General features: G+C 41.9%; 1 protein-coding gene across 10 annotated transcripts in view; it reads left to right on the forward strand.

The window, feature by feature from the left end:
• Positions 1-14,513, forward strand: part of SORBS2 (sorbin and SH3 domain containing 2) — a 99,713-nt gene that overhangs the window by 17,935 nt on the left and 67,265 nt on the right. For 8 of the 10 annotated variants that reach the window (XM_055081314.1, XM_028481767.2, XM_028481769.2 and 5 more), the window contains exons 7-8: positions 3,920-3,955; positions 7,553-7,691. In XM_055081314.1, the coding sequence (XP_054937289.1) occupies positions 3,920-3,955; positions 7,553-7,691 (175 nt within the window). The remainder of the gene's footprint in view (positions 1-3,919; positions 3,956-7,552; positions 7,692-14,513) is intronic. The other 2 variants (XM_055081315.1, XM_024131551.3) reach the window with 1 other exon arrangement.

Below are 14,513 nucleotides of genomic sequence, written 5' to 3' on the forward strand. Positions count from 1 at the left end.
TTCTCAGAGTCAAAATCATATTCCTGATCTGAGTAGCACAGTGGAAACATTCACTCCCCTGATCCAGACAACACACTCCATCAATGTGCCCAAATCTGTGTGACCATCTTAGATCACTTGTCACCCAGGTTGTGGGTAGGGACTATAAGGCTAAGACCTCTGGTAAAAAGCGTTTTTATTCGGAGGCTACAGGGCAGTTTTGTATCATGAAATGCAAGCAGTCAAGCCAGGTCTTAGGGGGCCTGGGGAATGACCAGTTAGCTACTCTCTTTGTCCATCTTAGAGGCCACCCAGCTCCTGTCTCACCTTCCTGCACGTCGGCCACATTCTCTTAGCTTCTGCCCTCTCGTCTCTCCAAGTTGCCTGTGGATTCCCATGACATTCCCTGCCTCTGATTACGTGTGAACTTGCATCTGGGACTGTGGGGTACGCGATTACCTGACTGCGGCATTCAGTATCATTTAATTCAAATTCCCTGGAAAGAGGCAGTGCCTCGTTGGCCCAGTTTAGTTCAGTTATTCCCCCTCCTAGACAATAAAATGGGTTCGCCTGGTACAAACACGGCAGCCAGGGACTTCCTCCTCATCCCCTCAGGAGGGCTGTGAGAGAGGAGGGTGATTATCACAGAAGGAGATGGGGTGGTATGTAAAAGCGAACTTTTTTTTTCAGAGAAAGTCTTAAATGGTTTCTTGTAAAGGTACCATGGAAATTGTAAATCTTAACAGTGATAGGGATAATTATAGAATAAAACCCATTTTAACTAGCCCATCACAAGGCTTCAGCAATTTTCATTATTTTGTCATTTGTTTTCAACTGTCAACTTCAATTATCCTGGTAGTAGTTTAAAGCCAATATATGGTACGACATCCTTAGGTCTGTAGAAATTTTAGTACCTCTATCTAATGGGTAAAGAGAAAAAAATAATGAAAATACCATTATGACACCTAATAAGATATGAATAATTTCTTAATATAGAGATTGATTTTTGTATAACTCTCTCCTAGATATTTTTTCAAGTACATTACTATCAGCTCTATTGAAAAGTAGAGAAAAAAACCTGTCATATCCTTTCACTTGATATTTAAGACATATTTCATATGTTTCTTGAGAAATGAGGCCTTGAAGTTCAACCACTAAAGACATTCAAGAGGGAAGTGTTAAGATCCCAGACTACAGTGCCATGTCAAGCCAATTAGAGTCTGAGACAGAAAGAAAAATATTTCCCCCATATACGTATGTTTTTATGTATGTATGTCACTTTTTTCTAGGACATTTCAGCAGTTTAAAAAATACTGAAAAGTTGAAAAGTAAGTGTATCAAAACTGAACATTATTTTAAGTTTAAATATTTTATTTTGACCAAAACAGAATTTATTACAATTTTAACTTCATCTTAAATTAGTTAAAAATTGTTTAAGATAATCGTTGGCCAAGGGAAATTTGTCAGGAATGGCTATTGTCTCAACTGAAAATGAGATCGGGAAAAAACAGATTTTGAAAATATTATTATTTTATTATAATATTATTGCTTCCATTAAAAATCCAGTATACAAATTTTTCCTTTTTCCTCAGTCTTCAATATGACCTGGCATGGCACTGTTCATTATTTAAATTTTTGATATTTTGTTCAGTTTGGATTTTTTTTGTATTGACTTTGATTTTTTTTTCATAAGATTGCATTAAAATAGTGTTTATCTCCATGACTGAGTTTTTGTCACTCCGTTAAATTTTGCACCCAAGATAAGTGCCTTGCTCACCTCACCCTCAGCCTGGCCCTGCCAGACTCTGCTCCCTTTCTCTGTACCCCAAGCTCCACTCCAAGCCCATATCCAGCTATATTCCCCTTCCACCTCCAGATTCTACATTTACTAAGCCAAAAAACATACGGCCTAAGGGTTTATGACTATAGATATCCTTTGTTTGGTTGTTACTGAGTTAATTTTTAATTTGGCTGCCTTGGGGCAACATGCCCTTTGCCTTCTACCAGTTTCCATCATTCCCTCTTTTTTTTTTTTAACATCTTTATTGGAGTATAATTGCTTTACAATGGTGTGTTAGTTTCTGCTTTATAACAAAGTGAATTAGCTACACATATACATATATCCCGATATCTCCTCCCTCTTGCGTCTCCCTCCCTCCCACCCTCCCTATCCCACCCCTCTAGGTGGTCACAAAGCACCGAGCTGATCTCCCTGTGCTATGCGGCTGCTTCCCACTAGCTATCTATTTTACATTTGGTAGTGTATATATGTCCATGCCACTCTCTCACTTCGTCCCAGCTTACCCTTCCCCCTCCCTGTATTGGGACAGCAATAAAGATGCAGACGTAGAGAATGGACCATCATTCCCTCTTATCTAACCCCTAGCGTGATTCGCATATTCTGGATACATTCCTGGCGCAGGGTCAGCACCTGAGTTTGCAATGCCCACATATGAGTGTAAAAGTATCACATTTAAAATGTGTGTCTTTAAACAACAACAAGAAAAGCTCACTAGATAAGAATAGAATAGAAAAATCTGTCTTTTTATCCAGGGTTGGAGTTTCTTAACCTGTTAGATTAAAGATGTGCTTTCAAGTATCCATGAACCCCTAAAGTTGATACAAATTTTATGCATACATGAATTTGTGCATTTTTCCTAAGAGAAGGATCAGTAGCTCTCAGATTTTTAAGGTATCTGTGGCCAAGAGACCTTTTTATATAATGGATGTTTTTTAAACTCTCCAATTAAAATTCTGAGGACAAAAATTAATTATAACTTTTTATGAGATCAACAGTCTGCATGACATCAACTGTTAGGAAGATGATGGCTGGCCAAGAATCACTTAAATCTTTACTAGGCAAGATTTTTAAGTTTCTACAGTTCTCTTTAATACATTCTCCATCCTTGTATTAATACCCTATAATACTTTGGCTATCTATGCTACAACTGGCCCCATACTGAACACTCAAAAAAACCTTTATTTTGCAGGTGGGGGTGAGAAGTAAGAAAAAAAATTTGTTTCAGAGTTTCATTCACTCATGTTGAGTGAATTCACTTATGATCATATTTGCTCTGTGTGGTCAGCTATCGTGAAGGTGAAAATGGATAGCTATGACATCTTTAATGGGCCATCCACTCTCTTCCTTTTATAGACCACCCCTCCGCCATGTTTAGCCTTGGAGGTATTAAACCTTTTCTTTCTCCTTCAGTTTCTTTCTCCTTTACCTAAGATTTTAAGCCAACAGTAGTTCTAACCAGCTAGGGTATACTCTAACATCATCAGTGGCTGTTTTTGGTTTTTGTTTTTCTTTTTCATTGCATTTTCACACAAAGACACCACTATTTGCACTGCTAGGATATTTTAAAGTTCAATTCCTTTAGTATTTTACAGTGAAATTAAAATAGAGATTCAATGAGTGGAAAGGAAACAAAATTCCCTTTCCATTTAGTTGTTTTTAATTTGATCAGTCTCTAGATCTGAACATCAGAAAAACATGAGGCAAACTGATTTATATTTGGGGGACATTTTCCAACAAGGAGGCAGTAGGGAGAAATCTGCTATAAGATTTTTCTGGTGAAGGGAAAACTAATTCTGCCAACCAATGAATGACGATATTAATTTGCTGTCACAAGTACAAAAACCAGAACTTTGGAGAAAAAACAATTCCATTATTGCCAACACTCTTAAGCCCTCACCCAAAACTAAAGCTGTGTGAAAACTGGTCTTATTTCCAAAAAACATTTACTGGATTCCTTTTCTGCATGTTTTCATGCTTTTCCTCTACTGTGTGGTTGGCACCTAATTCTTCTGCATATATTTCCTTAGAGTGCTTGCAAATAAAACCGACGCTTTGCCTTCTCTGCCACATTGCAAAAAGAGATGTTTTTATTAATTGGATCATTTATATCTCTTCTCATTATTTTTTCCTCAAACTCAGCTCGGAATCCAGAACTTAACTGCCAATGTGCTGGAGGTAAATGCTTCACAAACACACAGACAAACCCCTCCAGAAGCCTCTTCTTCATGCCCTCCTTCTGTGGTACCTTTTAACCCAACCACTTTTTCACCAGATGGTGGCTCCAACCCAGCATCACTTACCCTGCTACCACCTGCTGATTTGGGGCCTTCACACCTGCAGAGACCCCCAACGTTTTTGCATTGTTTTTATAAACCCCTTCTTCTTGCTCCTGCCTGCCTTATCCACAGCAACGCCACAGGCTCTCTCACTACAGACCTCCCAGGGTGAGCACTCCTCCTGCTCTTCCAGGGGGTACTCCTCAGCCACCCCAGACGAGCTGCGGATAGCCGACTCTGACAAACTGACTGTTCTGAAACACCTTCCCCAACCCTGGGTCAGCAGTCTGCCATGACAGATGGCATCACTTTAACCATCCCTGCTATCATGCATATAATTATTCTTCTTTCCTATGCTCCATCATTTTTTAAACAGTTCTCCAAAGACCAAAAGGACCAATTTCTTGTCTGCCATCTGATTTTGCAGCTGAGCATTTTTATTTGCATAGATGTTGATTCCATCTAAACTGATTCTGTACAATCTGTTATGGAAATACATTACATTCATCCTCATAAACCTATTTTGGGCTAAAAAGGTCAATTATATTCTCTTCATTCATTTTAGAGTCACTTATGTGTACACTTTGTTGCTCTAGCTAATGAGTTGTACAGTGATTTGCCTTAATAAGAAGTTTTCTCAGAAATTTAGATAGGTATACATATAATATGATGATGATTAGTAGAGAAAGTCTAAAATTTTAATCCAGTATTAAATCCTGGTAGATAACAGTTTACTTCGGAGATTCATATGAATGTGCCCTGTGTGAACAGTTCACATCTCCTTATTTGTCACATACATGATTACTCACTGTATGATGTTAATTCTTCTTGCTCCCCTTTCATTAACAGCTAAATCTTTTGAACCCATCTATCCAACAGGAGTGAATGATGTAAATAACCTTAATCTACATTGCAGAAACTTAGCCCTGTGATTTTGTTGGAATTATTTTCCCAAGACACTCCAGTATAGAAATTTATTGTTTTATATATCAATAATTTGTCTTCCATTTAGAGCAATATATAAATATTTCCCATACATATTTATTTCATCTCAATATATCTACGTGACAAGCAGTCCCTAATAAATGATTTATAAATGCCTAAAGTGTTTCAAAATTTTATGGCGCAGATTTTCTATTGCATATAAAGTATAGATAATAGCTTCAATTTGAAAGGCACATAACTTTAGGCAAAATAAAGGGAATTTTTTTCTAAAATTGATTTCATAATGAAGTTCTAAATATGCATTGTCATAGTGAACATTTAGCTGTGCTACATAATTTTTATATTGCATCAAGGTCATAAATCTGTGAATTTCATGCCTGGAGAAATATTATAAACTATATGTTTTTCAAGACATTGCAATTACAGAAGATAAAAGATACTTTTAGTATTTTTACTAAATATTTAATAATACTTCAGATGGGCTTCAGTATTCATTCAACAGCTGGGTATAAAACTTTCCCCTGAAATGTTGCATTCAGAGACTAGCTACAGAAGGAACCTCCTTTTCCACGGCTAATACCTCTCCTGCCACTAGTACCTGGCACACAACAGGCATGAGCCTCTCCATGTTCTACTATGCTTTCAAGAGTTCTTTACTTTTAAAACTCTAAGGAATGCCTTTACCCAAAAATACAAAGCAGTGATAGTGTACTGATTTATGTACTAGCCTATTTAATTTACTGTTTCTAAGACTCTTCAGGAGCCTAATAGGCATACATATAGCTTTGTGGAGCCAACTGTAACTGAACTTAGTTTCAAGTAACAGTTTAAATTGCACATACCTTCTCCATGAGACGGTTTTCCTAATAATCATTTCACTATAACAATAAAGTATTTTCTAAAATTCTAATAGTATTATTTCATTAGTAGAATCCTAATTGATTTAACATGATGAACGACTAAATCTATTTGCAGCTTTTATTTTGTTTAACCCATAACCAATGTTATTGAAACCATCAAAATAGGAGGCAGGGCAACTTTCCTAAGTTTAGTCACATAGTAACATGATAGTTTTTAATAAGAAGAATTCTCCTGCCTTTAACATTAATTATAACAATAATATTTAAATTATATTTACAAAGATCAACCAAACTGGATTTGGGCAAGGAGGCAAAAATAGTCTCGAATAATTCATCAAAGATATATAAGCACTCTGAAGCATTTGGGTAGATCAGTGCATCACACTTATCTGAATGGCCAGTGCTCTAAGGTAGATGACCCTCAAGATTGGGTGGCTAATAATGATTTCTCTAACAGCTCAGAGCAGTAGTTCATCATTAAGCACAATCACTGTAACGATATGCTTACTGACTTTCGGACAGATGTGGTATGGCTATAAAGTAATGAAACTAGATTAATTCTACATTATTTGAAAACACCTGCTTTAAAGTGAAAAATCGTGGAAATGTGCAATTAATTGACTACCTATGTTTCAGGCCTATACGACAGAAGTTTAATTTGTTTTAAAATAAGCAGATAAAGGTCACAAATTATGCTTCTTTATCTATGTGCATATGTGTGTTTTGTGTGTATTCAGCTGTAAGGTATTTTAACTAAATGCTCTTACTAATGTTTCACCTTATTTGCATGCATTATACAATCTCCACAATGCTCAGTGCTATGTTGTGGACAGACAGGCATGCTTAATAGTGAGCTCCACCTCTCTAACTGAGCTGATTCAATTCAATTAGAATATGTATCTATTGAATATCTCCTATCCTACTAGCACCAGGTTGCATGTTATACAGAAAAATATGTTTAAAAAGCATATATACGACCATCTTCAACAAGAATCTTGAAATACCACTGGGGATATGAAAATACTCAAATATAAAGCAATCAAAACAATAAATTATTAAGGAACCAAAAAGAGGCCTATAACGTGCTAAATGAAACATGAGTAGGAAGAAGCCGGGGGTTTAACACCACTTTCTGATGCTTTGCCAGGTATTTGATTCTTCCAGAATAGATTGCTTCATGACACATATAAATCCAAACAATTGTCCTCCTTATGTTAGTCACCTTGCCCTGGAAACCTTGATTCGCTACAGGATATATATCCCTGATTAAGTCTGAGAACCGATCACTTTCCTCTTGTCAAAGAATGTTCTTTTAAAATCCTACACCCAGAGCAGTGTGATTTAAGTCACGACATTAGAGCAGGTTCACCCTCCACGTTTATTTTATACTGGCTCCTCTGATATCTTTGGACATCACTGTTGGCAGAGCAATGTGCCCACTGGTCAGCTGCTTCCATTCTCCTAATCACCTCCTGTGCCCTCTGACATATAAAGAGAGTGATTTTTCAGAGTAAAGGAAGATAGAGAAGACACTGAAAAAAAAAGTCCCGTGCCCTTCTCGACATCAGTTAGTAAATAAATACTTGACAGCTGATGACTGTCATGTGAATGGAGGCCATTATTGTCATCTAAAGGAGTGATGTTTAAAGGGGACCGTGTGCTTTAACAGGATGTCTTTGCACTTTTCTCAGAGCCAGATAACAGTGAATGGAAACTCTGGAGGCACTGTGAGTCCACTGAGTTACTATCAAAGGCCGTTTTCCCCTTCTGCCTACTCGCTACCAGGCTCACTCAATTCAAGCATTATCATGCAGCATGGCCGGTCACTTGGTAAGTCATCTGATAGTCATGATTTTCATGACAATTTCAATATAACAGGTACAAACCAAATGAGAAAAATATAAAGCATCCAAGTAATTTTTGGAAAAGGAAGTAGAAACATTCAATACTCCACTATTTAATGAGCCTCTCCTAGGGGAGGAATTAAAGGCAGAGGATTTAACACTGGAGAAAATAGGGACCCGGCTATTCCAAGACGATGACTGCATCTATATCTGAGTCTGGAGAAGGCTATTAGATATTTGGGGTGATGGGGCAGAAAGAAAAAGATGGCCAGTTGGGGAGAGGAGTGTGCATATATACCAGGAGAACATTCATGTAGTGAATTTCCATGGGTGGCAAATACCATCCATGTTCGAGACAGCGCTTTCTTTTGTGGAAAAGCTTTCACTGTAGAAAATTCTTTTGATATATATAAAGAAGAACTATTTAACAGTTAAAACAGTTTAACAAGGGGATAGGCTGCCTCCCAAAGTAGTAAACTACTATTCAAACTGAGACCAGAAGACCACCAGTCAGGATGTGAGTTCCTTTAAATAATGATGCAGAATTTTATAGAAAGATAGTTCTTAATCCTTTGGGAATTAAAAACTAAATGAAAGACAGAGCTCTCCTCCCCCCCAACAAAAATGAACATTAGAACATTCATATACATTTTTAAACATATGATTTCATGGGGCTCATGAACTCTTTAAAGCTTCCTGGAAAAGAAGCTGTGCTATATAATGTGCAACATTTTTATGCAGCAAAATATATTAGGACAATTTAGAAAATAATGTAATAAATATTTCTTAGTTTTTAAAAATGTAAAAAAAACAAACAAACAAACATTGAAAAACAGACCAAATCGAACCATCATCTGAATTCAAGCTGAGAAAGGTTCCATGTTGAGCAACTAGAAGGACTGCAGGGCAGCAAGAAACAGGGAAGACAGCGGAGGACCACGTGGCCACAACATACCTCTCAGAAAAGCAGGAAACTGATCCTCTAGCCACCACCAACCAGCAGAGAGAAAGAAACTAGAACACAGGGCTTTAACTCCCATGTCCTCGTTGACAGCAGACAGCGTCTTCTCTTCCCCGACACTGTGTATTGAAAGAAGATGAGGCTATTAGTTTACCCAGGAACACCCAGCCTATGGACTGTGGAACTCAACTTCTATGGCCAACAAAACCTCTCTAAGACTTACATGTAGCCATGAGACTCAAAGAAAAGTCTAAATATACTTGCACCTTCTCTAAGGCTGCTCCTGGGATCATCTGTGAATCTTATAATGATGTCCTTTTACAGTATAAGAGAGTAGAAAGGCCAGGAGGGGGAAGATGGCGGAAGACTAAGACGCAGAGATCACCTTCCTCCCCACAGATACATCAGAAATACATTTACACGTGGAACAACTCCTACAGAACACCCACTGAACGCTGGCAGAAGACCTCAGACCTCCCAAAAGACAAGAAACTCCCCCACGTACCTGGGGAGGGCAAAAGAAAAAACAGAGACAAAGAATAAGGACGGGACCCGCACCAGTGGAAGGGAGTTGTGAAGGAGGAAAGGTTTCCACACACTAGAAGCCCCTTCGCGGGTGGAGACTGCGGGTGGCGGAGGGGGAAGCTTCGGAGCCACGGAGGAGAGCGCAGCCACAGGGGTGCGAAGGGCAAAGCAGAGAGATTCCCGCACAGAGGATCGGTGCCGACTAGCACTCACCAGCCCGAGAGGCCTGTCTGCTCACCCGCCGGGACGGGCGGGGACGGGGAGCTGAGGCTCGGGCTTCGGTCGGATCCCAGGGAGAGGACTGGGGTTGGCGGCGCGAACACAGCCTGAAGGGGCTAGTGCGCCACGGCTGGCCGGGAGGGAGTCCGGGAAAAGGTCTGGAGCTGCCGAAGAGGCAAGAGACTTTTTCTTGCCTATTTCCTGGTGAGCGAGGAGAGGGGATTAAGAGCGCCGCTTAAAGGAGCTCCAGAGACGGGCGCGAGCCGCGGCTATCAGCGCGGACGCCAGAGACGGGCATGACACGCTAAGGCCGCTGCTGCTGCCACCAAGAAGCCTGTGTGCGAGCAACCCCCAGAGACGGGCGCGCGCCGCGGCTACCAGCGCGGACGCCAGAGACGGGCATGACACGCTAAGGCCGCTGCTGCTGCCACCAAGAAGCCTGTGTGCGAGCACAGGTCACTCTCCACACCTACCCTCCCGGGAGCCTGTGCAGCGGCCACCGCCAGGGTCCCGTGACCAGGGACAACTTCCCTGGGAGAACGCACCGCGCGCCTCAGGCTCGTGCAACGTCACGCCGGCCTCTGCCGCGCAGGCTCGCCCCGCCCTCCGTGCCCCTCCCTCCCCCCGGCCTGAGTGAGCCAGAGCTCCCGGATCAGCTGCTCCTTTAACCCCGTCCTGTCTGAGGGAAGAACAGACGCCCTCAGACGACCTATACGCAGAGGCGGGTCCAAATCCAAAGCTGAACCCCGGGAGCTGTGCGAACAAAGAAGGGAAAGGGAAATCTCTCCCAGCAGCCTCAGGAGCGGCGGATTAAATATCCACAATCAACTTAATGTACCCTGCATCTGTGGAATACCTGAATAGACAACGACTCATCCAAAATTGAGGAGGTGGACTTTCTTTCTTTCTTTCTTTCTTTCTTTCTTCCTTCCTTCCCTTTCCTTCTTTCTTTCTTTCTTTCTTTCTTTCTTTCTTTCTTTCTTTCTCTCTTTCTTTCTTCCTTCTCTTTCCTTCTTTCTTTCTTTCTTTTTCTTTCTGTCTCTCTTTCTTTCTCTCTTTCTCTCTTTCTTTCTTTCTTTCTTTCTTTCTTTCTTTCTTTCTTTCTTTCTTTCTTTCTTTTCTTTCTTTCTTCTTTTCCTTCCTTCCTTCCTTCCAATATTTCCCCCATATTTGGTAAACAAAACCAGTATTATGCAGCAGTCAACTGCCCAGAAATCCTTCAGCCTCAGAAACAGAAAGGAGTGGAGACATGTGCAGTGGATGGGACTGGGAACTTATTACTTGAATAACTGTATATAGAGGGGGAGAAAGTTGTCCCTAATCATGGTTGGCAAGGAGACTCGAGGGAACAGCTGGGTTGAGAGCAGGTTATCTCCAGGAATTTTCTCCACCTCTCTTTATGGGCAGGCAGAAGAATATTTCCATAAGTGTTTGAGGCTGTTGAAAGTTATAAAAGAGCCCTGTGTGAAGAGAAATGCTCCGTGGATTAGATGAAAAGATCAATGAGCCTGGGAAATCATGAATTAATTTTGATGAACCAATTTGAAGAGAAATATTTTTAAATGGCAGAAAGTGAGTGAGACTGAAATAGAAAATAATGTAGTACAATAGAGAACTGTGAATTGAGCTATAAAGATTTAATTTTAATTAATATATAATTAGATACAATTTAGAATGTAATGATTACTATAGGATTAGGTATCTTATTTTCCATTCTGTTTTGACTATGCAAGCCCAGTCTTGAATTGCAAGCACAGACATGGATTGTTTAGTCAATACCAAAAACTTGAACAAGTGTACCCAAATTGCACAGCATTTTACTGAAAAATGCTAGAGGATTGTAGTTCTATCATTTTCTGCTTTTGTTCTGTTGGGATGGATTTGAGGATGTTTGCCAGTATTGTAAGAAATCACTTGTAATGGCATTGTCGGGGGAGTGATCATGCTCAAATGGGAATGTGCCGGCTGTAACGTGCTGGATCAGCAGGCTGCCCCAACACCTGGACTGCAAGTGCACCTGGGAATCCTCATTCTGGAAAGATGACTTAAGGCAGGGTTTCCACATTCCACTGCATGTTACAGTCACCTGGGGAGCTTTTACAGCTATCAGTGCCTGGGGCCCATGCTACACCAGTTACATAGTATCTTTGAGGATCAGGCATGTCTCTTTTCTCAAACATCTCTAGGTTATTGCGGCTTACAGAAAGAGTTCAGAACCATGGCCTTGGGAGAAGCAGGACAGCAAATAAAATTTCCTGTAGAACTGACAGTGACAAAAGAACAGAGATGAGACTAGTGGAAAAGGTGGCCAGAGAAAATCAATACAAGGGAGGACATGATGGGTTTCAGACTGAATAGCCAAAGAATGCTCACATTTTGTCCAAAGTGGGAAAGAGAGCTAGAGCATTCCTTTTTCCAACACCCTGAAGCCCAGAGACACAGCAAAGGAGCTGGAATATGGTTGGAATTCCTTGAGCAGAGGGGATTCCTAAGAAACGTCAAACCACAGTGGACAATGGTTCCTTCAGACAAAGATCTTGAGAGTCTTGTTAATTTCAAAGACCACAAACAAATACAGAAACAAGATAAGTTTTGAAGTACAAAGATTTCTTCCCCAGGGTAGCAATGGCTAACAGGCAGGCAGACCACGTTCTTCCTGCAGGAGGTTACGAGGAGGCCGGTGGAGCCGAGTTCAACAAGGAAACGTTAGTAACAGGAGAGACTCCAGTGGTTGCCATCTTCAAAAGGCATTTATGAACTCAACCTGGCATTCCAACTATGGTTGCCAGATCAATCACCAGACACCCAGATAAATGTGGACTTCACGTAAACAATGAAGAACTTCTTAGAATTGCATAGGGCATATTTATACTAAAAACTTATGCATTGTTTGCATGAAATTCAAATTTAACTGGGCCTCCTCTACTTTTATTTGCTAAATCTGGCAGCTCTTATTCCCAGTGACTTTCTAGTAATATTTTCTAAAGTGCTAGTCTTGGAGGTGGGAAATGGCTGAGTAATGGAACCAGACTCAGCAGGTTGCCCAGATGAATGGAACCAGCTTAGTATATGGTGGTCTGATGGGAAAGACAGACTGTCCACTAGGTACAGCCATCAGTGTTCACTGTGAGCACAAGGTTCAAATGGTTTCCAGCAAGAGATGCCAGAGTCTCCTAATAAGAAGTGCTCACGGGGGCAGAGTCAAGATGGCGTACAAGGAGGACACGGAATTCGCGTCTCCGCACAACTAGGGCACCTACCCAGCACCGGTGGGGGACCACGGACACCTAAGGGGACGGGAGGAATGCCCAGCGACCGGGTAGGATGTGGGGTGCGGGGAGAGTGAAGGGGGAGGAGAAGTGGAGGTGGGACGGGACTGGCACCCCTGAGAGGCGGCTGGGGGAGGGGAAGGGATCCCAGGCCCGAGGGGGAAATTGGGGGACCACTGGGAGGGCAGAGGATCAAAAGGGAGCGTGACCAGGTTTCCCCTGCCCTCTTGGGCCCCCAGGAACCTGCTGAGATCCCGGGCCTGATCCTCTGCCCACCGAGGCGCCCTCCAGCCATGCAGGTCCTGAGGGAGTGGGAGGGACGGAAGGGAGAGCAAAAGTAGAGGCCAGACCTCCGGGACGGGCAACCCTGAGGGGCGGGTGGGGGGGGGAGGAGTTCCTACATCCAGCGGGACCCACCCACGGTTAGGGGTCCAGTGGCGATGGGGGAGACAGTGGGGGAGGGGCACGAAGGAACGGAAAACGCGGCCAGCACCTTCCCTGTCTACTTAGGCACTGGGAAGCCTATTGGGCTCTGGGGCCCAATCCTCTGCCCTCGGAGCCTCCCTCCTGCCCCGCCGCTGCACTCCCACCCAGGGCCCCACCTCTACACTCGAGACCCCCTCCAACGGGCTGGGCCTAAACCCCACCCACACACCCTCACTCAGGGCCTTACCTCCAAACTCCAGAACTCCACACTCCAGAGGCCCTCCTATGGATATGTTGCCTCTCCCCTTACACGCAGGTCCTAAGCAGAGGCTCCACCCCACGCTTGAACATCACCCCACCTACAGCCAGCCCCACGCTCAAACATCACCCGCCCACCTGACAAGGTCCCGCCCCACCCTAAACTCTGCCCCTGCCTAAGTTCCACGCCCCCCAAACTCCCCGCCGCAGCCAAGACTTTTTTTTTCTCTTCTTTTCTTTTTTCCTCTTTTAGATTCGGGTTCTATTTAACCTTCTTGATTCATTGTTATTGATTCTTTTATATTTTTATTTTTCCTAATAAATCTTTTATTTTTCTAATTTAATTTTATTCTTTATACTTCGTTAGTGATCTCCACTTTTGGCTTGATTCCCCTCCCCCCTTTTTTTTCTTTTTCCTCTTGTGGTTTTAATTTACATTGTTGCAGTTGTTTCAATTATAGTTTTATTTTTCCTAATTTTTTTTTTTTTTTTTTTTTTTTTTGCGGTACACGGGCCTCTCACTGTTGTGGCCTCTCCCCTTGCAGGGCACAGGCTCCGGACGCGCAGGCTCAGCGGCCATGGCTCACGGGCCCAGCCGCTCCGCGGCATGTGGGATCTTCCCGGACCGGGGCACGGAGAAAGCTTTTGACAAAATTCAACACCCATTTATGATAAAAACCCTCCAGAAAGTAGGCATAGAGGGAACTTTCCTCAACATAATAAAGGCCATATATGACAAACCCACAGCCAACAACGTCCTCGATGGTGAAAAACTGAAACCATTTACACTAAGATCAGGAAAAAGACAAGGCTGCCCACTCTCACCACTCTTATTCAACATAGTTTTGGAAGTTTTAGCCACAGCAATCAGAGAAGAAAAAGAAATAAAAGGAATCCAAATCGGAAAAGAAGAAGTAAAGCTGTCACTGTTTGCAGATGACATGATACTATACATAGAGAATCCCAAAGATGCTACCAGAAAACTACTAGAGCTAATCAATGAATTTGGTAAAGTAGCAGGATACAAAATTAATGCACAGAAATCTCTGGCATTCCTATACTATACTAATGATGAAAAATCTGAAAATGAAATTAAGAAAACACTCGCATTTACCATTGCAACAAAAAGAATAAAATATCTAGGAATAAA

This window comes from Physeter macrocephalus, chromosome 20 (genome assembly GCF_002837175.3).
Source record: "Physeter macrocephalus isolate SW-GA chromosome 20, ASM283717v5, whole genome shotgun sequence".
Classification (NCBI taxonomy): domain Eukaryota; kingdom Metazoa; phylum Chordata; class Mammalia; order Artiodactyla; family Physeteridae; genus Physeter; species Physeter macrocephalus.